This window comes from Hemiscyllium ocellatum, chromosome 34, assembly GCF_020745735.1.
Source record: "Hemiscyllium ocellatum isolate sHemOce1 chromosome 34, sHemOce1.pat.X.cur, whole genome shotgun sequence".
NCBI classification, from domain to species: domain Eukaryota; kingdom Metazoa; phylum Chordata; class Chondrichthyes; order Orectolobiformes; family Hemiscylliidae; genus Hemiscyllium; species Hemiscyllium ocellatum.
Window position 1 is genome coordinate 19,325,835 of NC_083434.1, and position 19,840 is coordinate 19,345,674.

A 19,840-nucleotide genomic window follows, 5' to 3' on the forward strand; every position below is an offset into this window, starting at 1 on the left:
TTTTGGAGGCCAGTGCCCAGTGGTGTGCTGCAAGGATGGACACAAGCTCCACTGCTTTTGTCAGTTATATAAATGATTTGGATGTGAATTTGAGGGATAGTGTCATAGAGATGTACAACACAGAAACAAACTCTTCAGTCCAACTCATCCATGCTGACCAGATATCCTAATCAAATCTAGTCCCATTTGCCAGCCTTTAGCCCATATCCCTCTAAACCCTTCCTATGCATATTCCCATCCAGATGCCTTTTAACTGTTGTAATTGTACCAGCCTCCGCCATTTCCTCTGGCAGCTCATTCCATATACTTACCACCCTCTGTGTGAAAAAGTTACACCTTAGGTCCCTTTTATATCTTTCCCCTCTCACCCTAAATCTATGCCCTCTAGTACTGGTCTCCCTCACCCCAGGGAAAAGAACTTGTCTATTTATTTTATCCATGGCCCTCATGATTCTATAAACCTCTATAAAGTCACCCCTCATCTCTGACACTCCAGGGAAAACAGCCCCAGACTATTCAGCCTCTCCGAAAACCTCAAATCTTCCAACCCTGGCAATATCCTTGTAAATCCATTTCTTATTCCTCGATTCCACCCAAATAACTTCCCTGGATGTATTCCCAGGAATATCTTCCCTCAGTACAGCTGTAATGCTATCCCTTATCAAAAACACCACACCCACTCCTCTCTTGCCCGGCTTTCTATCTTTCCTATAGCATTTGTATCCTGGAAATTAAGCTGCCAGTCCCCTGTCCATCCCCGAGCATGTTTCTGTAATTGTTATGATATCCCAGTCCGATGTTCCTAGCCATAGCCTGAGTTCATCTGCCTTCCCTGTTTGGCCTCTCGAATTTAAGGAAATGCAATTTAATTTTCAGTCCTACCTTGTTCTCTGCTTTGTTCCTGCCTGCCCTGACTTTTTGACTTGCTCCTTTTCCCAACTGTACCAGTCTCAAATAGATCTCTTTTCTTACTATTTCCCTGGGTCCCACCTCCCCACCTTACTAGTTTAAATCCTCCTGAGCAGCTCTAGCAAATCTCCCTGCCAGTATATTAGTCCCCTTCCAATTTAGGTGCAATCCGTACTTCTTGTGTAGGTCACTTCTACCCCAAAAGAGGTTCCAATGATCCAGAAATGTGAATCCTTCTCCCATACACCAGCTCCTCAGCCATGCATTCATCTGCTCTATCCTCCTATTCCTGCCCTCACTAGCTCATAGCACTGGGAGTAGTCCAGATATTACCACCTCCAGGACCTCCTTTTTAAATTCCTGCCTAACTTTCTATATTATCCCTTCAGAATCACATCCTTTTCCCTTACTATGTCATTGGTTGCAATGTTGACAATGACCTCCTGCTGACTGCCCCCCCCACCCCCCCGCCCCGAAAACATTCTGCACCTTCTCTGAGATATTCTGATCCTAGCACCAGGGAGGCAACACACCATTCTGATTGTTCACTGCTGGCCGCAGAAACATCTGTCTGTGCCTCTGACTCGAACGCCCCCTAACATAATTGATCACTTGGAACCTGACATACCCCTTATTACATTAGATTAGATTAGATTAGACTTACAGTGTGGAAACAGGCCCTTCGGCCCAACAAGTCCACACCGACCCGCCGAAGCGAAACCCACCCATACCCCTACATTACCCCTTACCTAACACTACGGGCAATTTAGCATGGCCAATTCACCTGACCCGCACATCTTTGGACTGTGGGAGGAAACCGGAGCACCCGGTTTCAATACCAGGAACCTAGCTGTTTGTGCTACATCCCCTTGAAAGTCCATCACCCCATACGTTTTTCAAAACAGCATACTTGTTTGAAATGGGGATAGCCGCAGAAGACCCTGCACTACCTGCCTCCCTCTTTTACCTTTCCTGGAGGTAACCCAGCTACCTGACTGGATCTGTGGCTTTTGTCCTTTCCTATAACTGTCATCCATCACACCCCTTTGCTCTTGTACATTCCTCATTGCCTCTAACTGCCCCTCCAACTGATCCATGAGATCTAATAGGATTTGCACTTCCTGCAGACATAATCATCAGTAACATGAAAACTCTCACTAAACACCCACATCTGCCAGGAAGAGCATATCACTCTACTCAAGGCCACCTTTGCTCTCTCACAATCTACAGACCCAGAAAATAGCACCGTCTTATTGCTCTAAAAAAAAAACACTGATCCAGACTAACTTAATACTTATGGGTTTATATTTTTAAAATTTAATCAAGAGACAGATTTCAATAAGACATATAATCAAGAAAGAACCCACTCTACTCAATATTGTAGACTTACTGCAAAGTTACACATTAAAAACTAAGCACTTGTCTGTTCCTGTGCTGTGAGCTTGCCCACACTGGATCCTCCAAGTCTGTTGTGAATTTTGCTGTTTGTTAATTTTTCTGAGATGCATTCCAATGTCCAGAGATACATGAACTTAAACAGCAAAGGCAGGAATTGCACAGATTCATTGCTGTGTCAGTTGGCAGTGTAGGCTCTTTCTCACTCTCCCTTACTGATCATGTGGTCGCTGCCTTTTGTCTCTCTTCCTCCTTTTAAAAGGTTGTTGTTTTGATCTTTTTTCCCCAAAGTTCCGATACAACGTGACAGCTGCTCCTGGAATTCGAGGGAATTCCAACACCTAAATTACCTCAAAAATGGATCAGCACTTAACAGCCACAAGTTTTTTCAATCCTCCATCGAATGGTTAATAGGTTTGCAGATGACACCAAAATTAGTGGCTTAGTGGATAGTGGAGAAGGTTATCTCAGAGTACAAGTAAAAAGTGGGGTCTGCAGATGCTGGAGATCAGAGCTGAAAATGTGTTGCTGGTTAAAGCGCAGCAGGTCAGGCAGCATCCAAGGAGCAGGAAATTCGACGTTTCGGGCATAAGCCCTACTTCAGGAATGAGGAAAGTGTGTCCAGCAGGCTAAGATAAAAGGGAGGGAGGAGGGACTTGGGGGAGGGGCGATGGAGATGTGATAGGTGGAAGGAGGTCAAGGTGAGGGTGATAGGCCGGAGTGGGGTGGGGGCATCGCCCCTCCCCCAAGTCCCTCCTCCCTACCTTTTATCTTAGCCTGCTGGACACACTTTCCTCATTCCTGATGAAGGGCTTATGCCCGAAACGTCGAATTTCCTGCTCCTTGGATGCTGCCTGACCTGCTGCGCTTTATCTCAGAGTACAATGGGACCTTGACCAGATGGGCCAAGGTGTGGCAGATGAAGTTTAATTTAGATAATTGTGAGATGTTGCATTTTGGTAAGACAATTCAAGGCAGAAGTTATACAGTTTATGGTAGGGTCCTGGGGAATGTTGTTAAACAAAGAAACCTAGAGGTGCAGTACCATAGTTTCTTGAAGGTTGATTCACAAGTGGACAGGGTAGTGAAAAGCACTTTTGATATGCTTCATTGGTCAGAGCATTGAATATAGCAGTTGGGAGGTCAAGTTGCGGCTGTGCAGCACATCGGTTAAGCTACTTTTGGAATACTGTATTCAATTCTGTTCTCCCTGTGATACGAACAATGTTGTTAAACTTGAAAGGGTTCAGAAAAGATATACGAGGATGGTGCTGGGATTGAAGTGTTTGAGCTATAGGGAGAGGCAGAATAGACTGAGGCTATTTTCCCTGGAACTTCGGAGACCTTATAGAGGTTTATAAAATCATGAGGGGCATGGATAGGGTGAATAGCCAAGGTCTTTTTTTTCCCAGGGTGAAGGATTCCAAAACTAGAGGGCATAGGTTTAAGGTGAGAGAGGAAAGATTTGAAAGGGACCTGAGGGGCAACTTTTTCACACAGAGGGTGGTGTGTGTATGGAATGTGCTGTCAGAGGAAGTGGTGGAGGCTGGTACAATTACAACTTTCAAAAGGCACCTGGATGGGGACATGAATAGGAAGGGTTTAAGAGGGATATGGGCCAAATATTGGCAAATGGGACTAGATTAATTTAGGATATCTGATCGGCACGGAAAATTTGAACCAAAGAGTGTGTTTCTCTGCTGCACAACTCCATGACTCTATGGTTACAATTGTTGCATCTTTATACAAAAAGTAGTGGCAGAGGTAAACCCAGTGACTGCAGACCAATTAGCCTCAGATCAACACTAAGGAAAAGAGATTCATAATTTGGAACAAAATTACAAGTTATTTGGAAAAGCGTGGATTAGTGAATGACAGCCAGTTTAGCTATATTAAATGTAAATTACATCTGACAAGTTTTACTGAGTTCTATACTGAAATCATTAAGGTAGTTGATAAAGGAATTTTGTTCATACGAACATCAATTTTTAAAAGATATTTGATAAATTGACACATAATGAACATTTTACCATCGTAGAAGACAATGTGTTTAAAGTGACAGTGGAAGTGTGGATATTAAATTGACTACCATACAGAAAGCAAAGATTAGTGGTGAATGGCAATTTTTAAAAATAAAACAAACTAAACAGTGTATCTCCCAGAGTGCAGTTTTGGAACCAATATTTTCAATATATAGCAATGACCTGGACTCAGGTAGATATGACATTGCATTATTTATAAATGATATTCATTCTATTGGATTTCAATTTTGAGTTCTCTTTTTCTCATTTCTCAGGCTTGAAGCCAGGCACGGTTGTGATCAGCAAAGTCTCAGTCGATCCTTCCTTCCATCCACACTTTGAACAGAATGTAATGGGGAAGACCACAGCTTACTGCACAGAACTAAACGCACATCTGTCTCAGGAACTACTGAACTGCAGCAAAGAAAATAACCAATTTGACACCATCATTGGTACAACCCTGTGCACCTCTGATTTCTATGAAGGTAGACCAAATATTCATGAAGTATCCTTGAATGTACCACAGTTTATTGTTTGAAAGGAACAGTCTAGATGAGTCTCAATGACAGAACCCTGTTTATGGATAGAGAATATGAATGATCAGTTTATAAATCTCAGGTCACAAATTCACTGGTTAGGCCTCAGTAGGAATATCATGGGGAATTCTGTATGTCAAACTTCAGGAAAGTAGTGAAGTCCTTGGAAAGAGTTCAGAGGAGGATTACAAGGATGCCAGCAAGGACAAGGAGACTCCGTTATGAGAGGAAATTGGGAAAATTAGGACTTTTCTCCATTTGAAGAAGAAATCAAAGGTTTATTTCATTGCAGCTTTCAGGATATCGAGAGGTTTTGATCAAGCAGAAAGACATTGCAGAACTTTGGCAAGAGGTCAATAACTAGAGATATAAGATCATAAGACCATTAGACATAGAGGGTAGGAATTAGGCCATTCAGCCCATTGAGTCTGCTCTGCCATTCAATCACATATTCCATCATCAACTACCTTAATGATTTCAGTATAGAACTCAGTAAAACTTGTCAGATGTAATTTACATTTAATATAGCTAAACTGGTTGTCATATATTCTCAAACCCATTCTCCCACTTTCTCCCTGTAACCCTTGATCCCCTTGATACTCAAGAACCTATCTATCCCAGTCTTAAGTACACAAAATGACATGGCCTCCACAGCCTTCGATGGCGATGAATTCCATAGATGCACCACTTTCTGGCTGAAGAAGTTTCACCTTTTCTCCATTTTAAAAGTTTTCCTTTTACTTGAAGGCTCTGCCCTCGGGTTCTAGTCTCTCCTACGAATGGAGACATCTTCCTAACATCTCCTCTGTCCATGCTGTTCAGTATTCTGTATGTTTCAATGAGGTCCCACCCCCCCCACCCTCATCCTTCTAAACTCCATCAAGTATAAACCCAGAGTCTTCAAACATTTCTCATAGGTTAAGCTTTTCATTCCTGGGACCATTCTCGTGAACCTCCTCTGAACATGCTCCAGGGCCGGTACATCCTTCCTGAGATATGGGCCCAAAACTGCACACACAACTCCAAATGTGGTCTGAAGAGAGCCTCAGAAGTACATCCCTGCTTTTATATTCAAGTCAAAATAAATGTCTTCATTGCATTTGCCATCCTAACTACTGACTCAACCTGAAAGTTTACCTTCAGAGAATCCTGAACTAGAACTCCCAAGTCTTTTTGCACTTCTGAATTTTCTCCCCATTTAGAAAATAGTCCATGCCTCTATTCTTCTTACCAAAGTGCATGACCTTACACTTTCCCACATTGTACTCCATCTGCCACTTCTTTGCCCACTCTCCTAACCTGTCCAAATCCTTCTGCAGCCTCCCCACCTCTTTAATGTTACTTGGCCCTCTCCCTATCTTTGTATCATCTGCAAACTTAGCCAGAATGCCCTCAGTTCCTTCATCTAGATCGTTAACATACAAAGTGAAAAGTTGTGGTCCCAACACTGAGCTTTGCGGAACCCCACTTGTCACCAGCTGCCATCCTGAGGAGGAACCTTTTCAACAGGTGTCATGTTAGTGATTTTTCCAGTCCTCTGGGACCCTTCCTGATTCTAGCGCTTCCTGAAAGATCACCACTAATGCCTCTGTTATCTCTTCAGCTATCTCCCTTCGAACTCTGGGATATAGTCCATCTGGTCCAGGTATTTATCCACCTTCAGGCCATTCAGTTTTTCTAGCAGCTTCTCCTTGACGATGGTCACCATGCTCAGCTCTGTCCCCTCACACTCTTGAATTTTTGACATATTACTCGTGTCTTCCATCATGAAGACTGACCTGAAGTAGTTATTCTGTTCCTCAGCCATTGCTTTGTTCCCTACTATTATCTCCTCATTTTCCAGTGGCCTCTCATTCACCATTTGTATATCTAAAGAAACTCATTGCGAAAAAGATCCAGACAGGAGATGAGAGATTTCACCACTGGGTTGCCGGAATCTGTATTGCTCAATGTAAAATGATGATGAAAGCTAATTACATAAGTAATTTGAGAGATAGAGAGGTACTTCAGGATGAGGTCTGCTGTGTATATGGGACTAAATACAACTTTTGTTTTAAAAGAGATAACACAGGAACAAAGGTTTGGCCTGCCTCTGCCATGTTGTAAAGTTGTTTCACTAGGCCACATAGCCAACAAAGAAAGATGCTAAGAGTTGCTGTTCACTTGTATAAAGAGTATTAATCTAACATGCTGAAGATTTCTGATATTTCAATGTTGGTCTTTTTGGTTGTGTTTATTTTATTTTTAAGGTATTAGTGATATTGGCAGAAAGCGTTCATTAATCCTTGCTACTGTGTGAATATAGGTTAAGGTTTCTCCTTGAACCACTGCAGTCCTGGTGTTAATGTTGAACATGCCAGAACATTACTGCAAATCTGGATGGTGCGTTATGAGGAGATAGTCATGATTCTAGGACGTATGTCTTTTACATGCTTTTGTGGTAGGAATGGTAAGGGAGTGATGCTGTTCAGATAACCTTGACAGTCTGCTTGCTGCACATTGTCAATGGTAAAGGCTGTATTTATTGGATGCTGGAGGAGTGAGCGTCAATCAGACAGTAAAGATGTCAGTCAAACAAATTGCCTTGGCTTGGATGGTGTCAAATGTCCTTAATGTTGTCGTCACTTCATTGATCCAGGTAAGTGATATTACAAAGTAATTCTAATTTAAAGCTTGTAGATGTTTTTGAGAGAACAAGTGGTATGCTATTCATTGCAGAGTATTCAATTTTTGATTGTGCATTTATAGCTTTGATATTAGTGTTGCTGTTTGTTCAGCGGTACCTTTCTGTATGTTAATGGTGGGGGAAATTGACATAGATCTAAATGTCATGGGAGAATAGCAGCTGCAGTGTCTGTTTTTGCTTTCTATGAAGTGGATATTGAACAGATTTGACAATGAGTAACTAATTCATTTTTGTTACAGCAGTGGTAAAGTTACTTTGCATTATGTGTGGAAAATCATTTGCTTAGAATAAGATGAATAGGTTGAAACAAAGTTAAAAATCACACAACACCGGGTTATAGTCCAACAGGTTTATTTGGAAGCACTAGCTTTCGAAGTGCTGCTCCTTCATCAGGTGGTTGTGGAGTATAAGATCGTAAGACACAGAATTTAGAGCAGAAGTTTACAGTGAGATGTAACTGAAATTATATATTGAAAATACCTGGATTGTTTGTTAAGTCTCTCATCTTTTAGAATGACCGTGTTGGTTTTCGTTCTTTTATATGTAAACCACAAAACATTTTCCAAAAGTTACATTCTCAAATGAACTTTAACAATTGAGACACTAAATCAATACTTTTCATCAGTATTCACTCAGGAACAGGACACTGTTGCTGATGTGAATATGGAGTCACAAATGATTAGAATGGATGGCCTGGAAATATGCAGGGAAGAGGTTCTGGGAATATTGGAGAGGATGAAAATAGATAAGTCTCCTGGGCCTGATGGCATTTACCCTAGGATCCTATGGGAAGCTAGGGAGGAGATAGCAGAGCCATTGGCCTGGATTTTTATGTCGTCATTGTCAACGGGAATAGTACCAGAGGACTGGAGGATAGCGAATGTGGTCCCCTTGTTCAAGAAAGGGAGTAGGGATAGCCCTAGTAACTATAGGCCAGTGAGTCTGACTTCAGTGGTGGGCAAAGTCTTAGAGAGAATGGTAAGGGATAAGATTTATGAACATCTGGATAGGAATAACGTGATCAAGGATAGCCAGCATGGTTTTGTGAAGGGCAGGTCGTGCCTCACAAACCTTATTGAGTTCTTTGAGAAGGTGACTAAGGAAGTGGACGAGGGTAAAGCAGTAGATGTTGTGTATATGGATTTTAGTAAGGCGTTCGATAAGGTTCCCCATGGTAGGCTAATGCTAAAACTACGGAGGTATGGCATTGAGGATACATTAGAGGTTTGGATTAGGAATTGGCTGGCTGGAAGAAGGCAGAGGGTAGTAGTTGATGGACTATGTTCATCTTGGAGTGCAGTTACTAGCGGTGTACCACAAGGATCTGTTTTGGGACCATTGCTTTTTGTTATCTTTATAAATGATCTAGAGGAAGGGCTTGAAAGCTGGGTAAGCAAGTTTGCGGATGACACAAAAGTCGGTGGAGTTGTGGATAGTGAGGAAGGAAGTGGTAGGTTACAGCGGGATATAGATAAGTTGCAGAGCTGGGCAGAAATGTGGCAAATGGAATTCAATGTAGCTAAGTGTGAAGTCATTCACTTTGGTAGGAGTAATGAGATGATGGATTACTGGGCTAATGGTAGGCTACTTGGTAGTGTGGATGAGCAGAGGGATCTTGGTGTCCATGTACACAGATCTCTGAAAGTTGCCACCCAGGTAAATAGTGCTGTGAGGAAGGCATATGGTGTACTGGGCTTTATTGGTAGAGGAATTGAGTTCCGGAGTCCTGAGGTCATGTTGCAACTGTATAAGACTCTGGTGCGGCCTCATCTGGAGTATTGTGTGCAGTTTTGGTCGCCATACTATAGGAAGGATGTGGAGGCATTGGAACGAGTGCAGAGGAGGTTTACCAGGATGTTGCCTGGAATGGTAGGAAAATCTTATGAGGAAAGGCTGAGGCACTTGGGGCTGTTCTCATTGGAGAAGAGAAGGTTTAGGGGAGATTTGATAGAGGTGTATAAGATGATTAGGGGTTTAGATAGGGTCGACACTGAGAACCTTTTACCGCTAATGGAGTCAGGTGTTACTAGGGGACACAGCTTTAAATTAAGGGGTGGTAGGTATAGGACAGATGTTAGGGATAGATTCTTTACACAGCGGGTTGTGAGTTCATGGAATGCCCTGCCAGTAGCAGTGGTGAACTCTCCTTCTTTATGGTCATTTAAGCGGGCATTGGATAGCCATTTGGAAGTTATTGGGCTAGTGTAGGTTAGGTAGGATTCGGTCGGCGTAACATCGAGGGCCGAAGGGCCTGTACTGCGCTGTATCTTTCTATGTTCTATGTTCTAATTGGTGTCATGTCAGTCCAGATAATGCATTAAAGGTGTGAGGTGCCCTGTGTGAGACTGTCTGTGCCACAATGGTCAGACTGATTCTCATAAAAAAAACAGATTTACAGAACCTTACATGGATTCATGCAGTTTTTGAGCAAAGTAAAATGTAATTCTGCAAGTACAAAATTCACCCCACAAACTTGTGTGTATGTATGTGTGTGTGTGTGTGTAAAGTGCATTGGACATCCTCATGGGTACCGAACATAGGGAGGGCCTCGACCAGGACCTTGGGTTCATGTCATACTACAGGTGACCCCAATGCACTACGCACACACACAGTCAAACGCACACACACAGACACTCCTACACACACATCAGACACTCGAATACACACACAGACACTCCTACACACACATCAGACACTCCAATACACACACAGATACTCCTGCACACACACACACTCCTACAGACACACAAACTCTCTCAGACCCTCTCTCATACACACACACACACACACACACACATATATAAGTTTGCGGAGTGAATTTGTACTTGCAGAATTACATTTTACTTTGCTGAAAAACTGCATGAATCCATGTAAGATTGTATAAGTCCATTTTTTTTAGATCAGAATCAGCCTGACCATTGTGGCACAGACAGCCTCACACAGGGCAGCTCCCAACTCAACAAGGACAGACCCCCCCCCACCCTGGTCCTCACCTTCCTCCACCAACCTCCATATACCTCGCATCATCCTCTGCCACTTCTGCCACCTATAAACAGATCCCACCAGCAAAGACATATTTCCGTCCCCACCCCTATCAGCATTCCGGAGGGGCCATTCCCTTCATGACTCCCTTATCAGATCCATGCACCCTCACCAGCCCTCACTCCAATCCTGGCACCTTCCCCTGCCACTGCAGGATGTACAAAACCTGCTCGTACACCTCCCCCCTCACCTCTGTCCAAGGCCCCAAAGGATCCTTCCACATCTGACAGAAATTTACCTGCATCTCCACAAATGCCATCTACTATATTCGTTGCACTCAAAGAGACAGGACACCAACTTGCAGATCGTTTCAGGGAACATCTCTGGGACAGCCACACCAACCAACATTACCACCCTGAGGCTGAACACTTTCAACTCCCCCTCCCATTCCACGCAGGTCCTGGGCCTCCTCCATCGCCAAACCCTAACCACCTGATGCCTGGAGGAAGATCGCCTCATCTTCCACCCTCAGACCCTGCAACCACACGGGATTAATGTGGATTTCACCTGTTTCCTGATTTCCCCTTCCCCCATGTTATCCCAGTTCCAAGCCTCCAATTCAGGACCGCCTTCTTGACCTGTCCATCGTCCATCTGCTCCACCCTCCTCTCTGACCTATCACCTTCCCATCCACTTCATCTACCTATTGCATTCTCAGCTCCCTTCCCCTCTCCCATTTAACTCTCAGCCCACAAGCCTCATTCCTGATGAAGGGCTTATGCCCAAAACATTGATTTTCCTGCTTCTCGGATGCTGCCTGACCTGCTGAGCTTTTGTAGCACCACATTCTAATTCAAATCCCTACCGCCTGGCACACTACCCATTTGGCATCCTATCCTCCTGGCATCCTAGCTTCACATTTACCTTTCACACTTACCCTTTCACAGAAGCTGTCAAAACATCTAAATCACAGAATACAACAACTACTGCTATAGAAAAGGATATGGTTTGACTTCCCCTAGGTATCCATTCTATGAGAGTTCTGTCAGATTTCTTTAACAAAAAATGTAGGAGGCAATGGTAGTCTGAGTGTAAAATATGACCCATACATCTTGGTGATAGGGTACAATATTCAGTTACACATAAACCTGGCTTTTCTGAATGCAGTCAGTGCACATTGGGTTGCATTATTGGTCATCCAAACATTCACATAGGACGTCAATCAGACCTTAAGCACTGAAGATTTTTCCAGATGCTTTTCCTTTTATCATTATACTTCAAGCCTTTAGGATAGTACAGTACATAATCAAATAATAGGTGAATGTTTTAGACTACTTTTTAAGATTCAACTTAAGGGGTCCGTTAAAATTCATACCATATCATTAGCAGAAGCCCAGCTGATCTCTAAACGAATAAAGAAAAAAAAGCACAACAAATTATGGTAATTACCGGGTAAAGACAATAGAAACAAAAATGAATTACCAGGAATAAGCTCTTATTTATACTTACAAGTGAAGTAGAATTAAATACGACTTTAGATCACAATTACCAATACATTTTACATCTTAAGTTAAACATGTCAAATATAAAAGTTCATTAAAATCCTGCAAAATCACACTGTTCATCATCTTCAACACCAAATAAAGCTTCATAATCATCTGGATGAATGCTATCATCGTATGGATCCTCTTCATCCTCGCTGTCCATAGTTAATGGTAGCACATCATCCACTTGTTCTTCATTCCTGATGAAGGGCTCCGGCCCGAAACATCGATTCTCCTGCTCCTCAGATGCTGCATGACCTGCTGTGCTTTTCCAGCAACACACTGTCACCTCCACAAATAATCATCCTCTGTACTGTCTAATGCATTTGAAATTCCACATTTCTTAAATGATTTGAAAATAGTGTCAGCTTTTATTTCCTTCCGTGATTGAACGGCCCATTCACAGATCAGTGGCAGTGATGGAGTTTACATACTGTCTCCTTTCCTGTATGCTTTTTCTTCATCACCCATCCAGTTATTTCACTTCATTCTCATTAAATGGCTTATTGATACCAACATCTACTAGTTGCAAAACACTTGTAAGTCTGCAGGGAATTACAGCTATGTCAGTATTATGTGATTAGATGTTATTAACAACATTCTTCACTGGATGTGATCGACACTGGTCCCTGGCGAGCAAACATTTTTCCTTGTCTAGTCCACCAGGTCATAAATTCCAACTTTCCTTTATCCATTTTCTACATCCATCTTCATCCATCCAACCTTGTGGATGCATATGGATGACAATTCCTTTTGGAAATTTCTCCTTTGGCAAAGTTTTTCTCTTAAAAACAGCTATTGGTTTTGACTTAGTTTCATCAGCCATACAGGAAAGAACTAAAGTCAACCTATTTTTCTCATGGCTAGTGGTTTTCACCAATATTTGTCTTTTTGCTCCTTTTTGGTTCACAGTGCGACTCTCTAGCATGTTGAGGGTAATAGGCATTTTGTCCATGTTTCTACTGCATGATAACTTGTAGCCTTCCTTCTGCCGATTTCTGATTACAAACTCGTGAACCTGTAATATCTTATCTTATCAGTAGGCAGCTTTTGCGCAATGGTAGTTCTCTGTCATGCCTTCTCAGGAACCTTGTGAACCATCCAGCACTTCCCTTAAAATCGGAAATTCCATCCTTCTTTGATCCATTTTGTGCATGGATTCAGATGGCTTCGTGGCTAACAGCATTTTCTATTTCGATGATTTTGAAGTACCCACTCAGCAACTTTTTTGTCTAATTGTGGCCATTTACTAGGCTTACCCATGCTTTAGTTTTAACATTATCTGACGTTGGTTTGATATCTTTCTCCAGTCTCTCAAGTTTCTCTGCAACTTCAATAACTTTCAGTTTAAACACTGCCGTAATTTCTTTTAGTTTCCTGGAGGGGCATTTTTACACAAAGCAATGAAGATATTTCAAAACCTCAATGAGGTATGGGACTGCATTCCATAATGTTGGTTGTCACCTGACTCCCATGCTGAAATGGTGTGAATTGTACATCAAGTTACATAATAACATAAAAGAAAAACTTCATTCCCTCATCGTAACATTTTTATACAGGATAATATCTTGACTCACAAATGTTGATCTGTTATCTGTGAAGAACCAAGGTTGACTTTTACATAAGATATATGGAAAATTCCAGACTTTTGGCCAAAAATAAGGGGTCAACTTTTACGTGAGATCGACTATTACTTGAGTATATATGGTGTATAGTGTGTGATCTTCGTCAGATTAGCATGAGAAAAACAATAGGCATAGATCTCTTCCGGGATCTTATGGTGCAAGGCAGATGGTGAGGAAAGAGTTTCTTAATTGGCTTCTTAATTGGCTTAATTGACCTCTGGGTGGTGTGCCATTTGCCACCTTGCCTGTCTGACAAGCAGGCATGACAGTGCGAAAGCATGTGCTCTGATGCCTTCACATAGCATTGTGCCAGCTTTCCCCCACAGCATTCTAAAAGGCTTTTTAAAAAAATCACTCATGGGATGTGGGTATCACTGACTGAGTCAGTATTCATTACCTGCCCTGGAGAAGCTGGTGATGAGCTGCTTTCTTGAACAGCAACAGACCATGTGCTGCACATACCTCTACAATGCCATTCAGGAGGAAATTTAAGGATTTGATCCAATGACACCGATGGTACAGCAATATATTTCCAATTCAGGATAACGACGGGCATGGCAGGGAACTAGCAAAGAGTGGTATTTCCATGCATTTGCTGTCCTTGTCCTTCTAGGTAGAAGTGGTCATGGGTTTGGAAGATGCTGTCTGAGGAGCTTTAGTGAATTTCTGCAGTGTATCTTGTAGATGGTACGCGCTGCTCTTACAGAGTGGTTGAGGGAGTGAATGTTTGTGAATGTGCTACCAATGAAGTAGGCTGTTTTGTCCTGGATGGTGTCAATTTTCTTGTGTTGCATCTGTACCCATCCAGGCAAAGGAGTAGTATTCCATTACACTCCTAACTTGAGATTTGTAGGTAGTGGGCAGGCTTTAGGGAGTCAGGAAATGAGTTGCTACAGGATTCCTAGTCTCTCACCTGGTCGCCATCGTATTTTTGTGGCTCATTCAGTTCAGTTTTTAGTCAGTGGTAACCTCAGGATTCCATGATGGTAACATCAATGAATGTCTTGGGGCAATGGTTAAATTGTTTCTTGTTGGATATGATTATTGCCTGGCATATGTGTGGCACAAATATTACATGTCCCTTCTCAGACCACGTCTGGATATTGTCCAGATTTTGCTGGATTCATTGGATGCACTGTGTGTCTGTGTCACAAAGTTTCAGGGGATAATTGAAATGAAATTGGTTTATTTCTGTCTCACCACTTTGCAATATATGAAATATTTAAGTTGTAAAGTTATGGTAACCCTTGTGGTTCCTTATTCTGGTTTGAAAGCTTATAGCAGCATGGTATGCTTCTATGTCTGAAAAAACTCCTTTTAATTTGACTGTGTTAATTCTTTTACATTTATATTAACAAATATAAATGGTTAGATTCAAACATTGATTCTGCAACGATTACCAAAAAACAACAATACCCTTCTTAACATAGATATCTTTAAACAAGGTTGAATTCAAACCTAAATTAATGGTGTCCTGCCTTGACTCATTGTCACACTCAAGTTCAGTGCATTAATGTTGTTGTCACTTGATTCCTCCAGACATTTGGTAAAATAGACTAATTCAGTAGTTTGTCTCAATTACATCTTGCATAGTGCTTGCAAGTTCCTTAATTCATAGAATAAAGTACTTGAAATGAGACATCAATAGCGTAATGCCTTGCTATAAGGCACACTGAGATATAAATCTAACAACTACAGCATGTACTAGCTGCCTGCAGGGCAAATACATCATTTACAATCAACCAAACATGCCAGAAACTGGGTGGGGTGGTCCTCAGTTAAATCAGGGGGATATATGTGTGTGTGTGTGTGTGTGTGTGTGTGTGTGTGTGTGTGTGTGTGTGTGTGTGTGTGTGTGTGTCTGTCCGTCCGTCCAGTGGTGCTGATCTCGTCCATCAGGGGCACATACTCTATACACAGTCCGAGGGCTTGGCCGCACAGTCACTCATCGGCTTGTGACAGTCACTGTCAGGGAAGCTAATTGACACCTCTCTAGGGAGTAGGCACTGCCCTGTCCTGTAGGGCCAACACGAGCAGTCAGGGAGCTGCAAATACAGTGGTGAGGAGCGGATCAGTAACATCGAAAAGCTGTTTATCAAATTTAGCCAGAGGTCTGGGATAAATACAGTCCTGGAGTCCATCTGTCAAGGAGGCTTTGTACAGCGGGGGGGGGGGGGGGGGGGGGGGGGATGTGAGAATCAAGGCTAGGAGGGAGGAACCAGAAGGATTTTTGGAGATGGGAACAAGGACAGTGATGGGTGAATCTTAATATGTATAGTGGGAATGTGTTGCCTGGTGATCAGGTGTTGCCCAGTGAAGACGGTGTCTAACGTGAGCTAGGCACCATGCCATCATTAGCTGTTCTCTGGATGTGAAATGCACTTGGAAAATGACTGAGATAATGCCCAGGGCGGGCAGAGTCAGTATTGGATGGTTGAAAGTGTAAAATTCACATCTGCTGAACAATAGGATATTGAATGGGTTAATACATAAAGCATGTGTTTGCAAACTCCAGCTACATTTCAAGCATTTATTTGCACATATACACAGTGAATATGCTCATACATCAAACACCGTCCAAAAGGACTTATTGTGGTACTTTCAAGGAGCTGTGGACACATGCTGCATCATGTGTCATGTAAGTATGACATTGCAGACTAATGATTGTAACAAAACATTTATTGGTTGTTATTGACCTGGAATGGGAAGGGAGTTAGAGGAATGCAAGTATTCCCTTTCAGATGTAATGTGTTACTCATTCAGCTGGTGTGCAGCATTTTCACTAATTTGATGCACAAGTTGCAACCAGGCTGTGGTGGAGTGAACAGAAGATGTAGTCCCGCAGCTTGGAGCTTCAGTTCGGAGTGTGCTACAATATGCTGTCAGGCTGTGTTCTCACAATTATAGAAGGCAACAAGGTGACGTGTAGGTGCTGAGGAGCCAGGAGAACCGGAGCAGTCAGAGGAGAAGGATGAGGACATTGAACCGGAGGAAGCTCTCCTTGTAGGTGACGGCTCAGCTACATCGGGCATTCCAAGCTCGACAGGGCCTGGCTGAAGTTACCTGTGATTAATATGTTGCCCATGCTACACGCTTTTGTCATCTCCTGATTCATACAGTACTGCACACACTCAATACTATTTGATAGCTAAATACTCTAACCAATGTCTGCTGCTCTTAGCTCCACCAAAACAGATTACATACTTTGTAGAAGTAAATAAGTGCAGATGCTGAAATCTGTACTGAAAACAAAAAAATACTGAAGATAACACTGGGTCAGGCAGCATCCATGGAGAGAAAGTAAACTCATGTTTCAAGTCTAAGTGACTATTCATCAGCTTGACCCTCCCTTACTGATCCCATCCCTTATTGTTAGCACAGCTCCATCTCCTTCCTAAACAAATATTGCTGAATATTCAAATCCCAGTGTTGGTCACAATGCAGGCATGTCTTTGGAATAACAAGTAGATAATAAACTTGCATTTCTGTGCCTTGAGATCATCTATCTTATTGTGAATGCTTTATGCATTCAGATACAGTGCCCTAACTTTGTCTTTTTGACATTGTGGCTCTTTCAGACAGATTGGCTTTGTTTATCCTCTCTTCTACTGTCCCTAACATCCTTTGGTCCCTGTTACCAACTTTACTTCCTTCCAATTTCATTACCCCTTATGCTGTCATCCCCCAATAAGCTAATTTAAACCCATCCCAAAAACACTAGCAAATTTCTCTGCAAGTATATAAAACATTATAATGCCGTACAGGCCCTTCAGCCCTTGATGTTACTCCGACCTGTGAAACCAATCTGAAGCCAATCTAACCTCAATTCCATTTTCATCCATATGCCTATCCAATGACCATTTAAATGCTTAAAGTTGGCAAGTCTACTACTGTTGCAGGAAGGGCATTCCATGCCCCTACTACTCTGAGTAAACAAACTCCCTCTGGCAACTGTCCTATATCTATCACCCTTCAATTTAAAGCTATGTCCCCTCATGCTAGCCATCTCCATCAGAGGAAAAGGACTCTCACTATCCACTGTATCTAACTCACTGATTATCTCATATGTCTCTATTAAGTCACCTCTCAACCTTCTTCTCTAACAAAAACAGGCTCAATCCCTCAGCCTTTCCTCATAAGACCTTCCCTCCATACCCGGCAACATCCTAGTAAATCTCCTCCACACTATTTCCAAAGCTTTCACATCCTTCCTATAAAGCGGTGACCAGAACTGTACGCAATACTCCAAGTGCGGCCGTATCAGCGTTTTGTACAACTGCAACATAATCTCATGGCTCCGAAACTCAATCCCTCTACCAATAAAAGTTAACACACTGTATGCCTTCTTAACCCTACCAACCTGGGTGGCAACTTTCAAGGATCTGTGTTCCTGGACACCAAGATCTCACTGCTCACCTACACTACCAAGAATCTTATCGTTAGCACAATACTCTTTATTCCTGTTGCTCCTTCCAAAGTGAATCACCTCACACTTTTTTGCATTGAACACCATTTGCCACCTCTCAGTCCAGCTCTGCAATGTAGCAATGGCCCTCTGTAACCTGCAACATCCTTCGGCAATATCCACAACTCCACTGATCCACAAATTTACTAACCCATCCTTCTACACTCTCATCCAGGCCATTTATAAAAACAACAAACAGCAATGGACCCAAAACAGGTCCTTGCAGTACCGTACTAGTAAATGAACTCCAGGATGAACATTTCCCATCAACCATCCTCTGTCTTCTTCCAGCTAGCCAATTTCTGATCCAAACTGCTAAATCATCCTCAATCCCATACTTCTGTATTTTGTGCAATAGCCTACAGTGGGGAACCTTATCAATTGCCTTATCATATACACCACATCAATAGCTTTACCCTCATCTACCTGTTTGATCACCATCTCAAAGAACTCAATAAGGTTTGTGAGGTGCAACCTACCCTTCACAAAACCATGTTGACTATCCCTAATCAACTTATTCCTCTCTAGATGATTATAAATCCTCTCTCTTATGACCTTTTCCAACACTTTACCCACAACCGAAGTAAGGCTCACTGGTCTATAATTACCAGGCTTGTCTCTCCTGCCCTTTTTGAACAAGGGGACATTTGCTATCCCCCAGTCTTCTGACACTATTCCTGTCCTGATGACATAAAGTTCAAAGCTAAAGGCTCTGCAGTGTCCTCCCTGGCTTCCCTGAGAATCCTAGGATAAATCCATTTGGCCCAGGGTTTGTATTTTCACACTTTTCAGAATTGCTAACACTTCCTCCTTGTGAACTTCAATCCCACCTAGTCTGGTGGCCTGTATCTCAGTAATCTCCTCGAAAATGTTGTCTTTTTCCAGTGTGAATACTGACGAAAATTATTCATTTAGCACTTCCCCTATCTCCTCGCACTCCAAGCACAAGTTCCCACTATTATCCTCGATTGGCTCCAATCTTACTCTAATCATTCTGTTATTCCTGATATCCATAGAGAAAGCTTTAGTCTGCCAACAACTTCTCATGTCCTCTTCTGACTCTTCTTAGCTCTCTCTTTAGGTCTTTCGTAGCTAACCTGTAACTCTCAAGCACACTAACTAAGCCTTCACGTCTCATCCTAACATAAGCTTTCTTCTTCCTCTTAACAAGTGAATCAACTTCTTTAGTAAACCACAGCCCCTTGCTCAACAAATTCCTCCTTGCCTGACTGGTACATACTTATCAAGGACACATAGTAGCTGTTCCCTGAATAAGCTCCACATTTCAATTGTGCCCATCCCCTGCAGTTTTTTTCCCCATCCTCTGCATCCTAAATCTTGCATTATAATTGCCTTTCCCCAGCAATAACTCTTGCCCTGTGGTCTATATCTATCCCATTCCATTGCTAAAGTAAACATAACCGAATTGTGGTCACTATCATCAAAGTGCTCACCTACCTCCAAATCTAACACCTGTGGGGGTTCATTACCCAGTACCAAATCCAATGTGGCCTCGCCCCTTGTTGGCCTATCTGCGTCCTGTGTCAGGAAACCTTCCTGTACACATTGGATAAAAACTGACACACCGAAAGTACTCAAGCTATAGTATTTCCAGTCAATATTTGGAAAGTTCAAGTTCCCCCATAGCAATTACCCTGTTACTCTCACTCCTATCCA

At 42.4% G+C, this 19,840-nt stretch overlaps 1 protein-coding gene across 4 annotated transcripts in view; it reads left to right on the forward strand.

Moving 5' to 3' along the window:
- LOC132832236 (uridine phosphorylase 1-like) overlaps positions 1-19,840 on the forward strand; it is a 110,583-nt gene that overhangs the window by 72,216 nt on the left and 18,527 nt on the right. For all 4 annotated transcript variants that reach the window (XM_060850047.1, XM_060850046.1, XM_060850048.1 and 1 more), the window contains one exon: positions 4,601-4,810. In XM_060850047.1, coding sequence (XP_060706030.1) covers positions 4,601-4,810 — 210 coding nt within the window. The remainder of the gene's footprint in view (positions 1-4,600; positions 4,811-19,840) is intronic.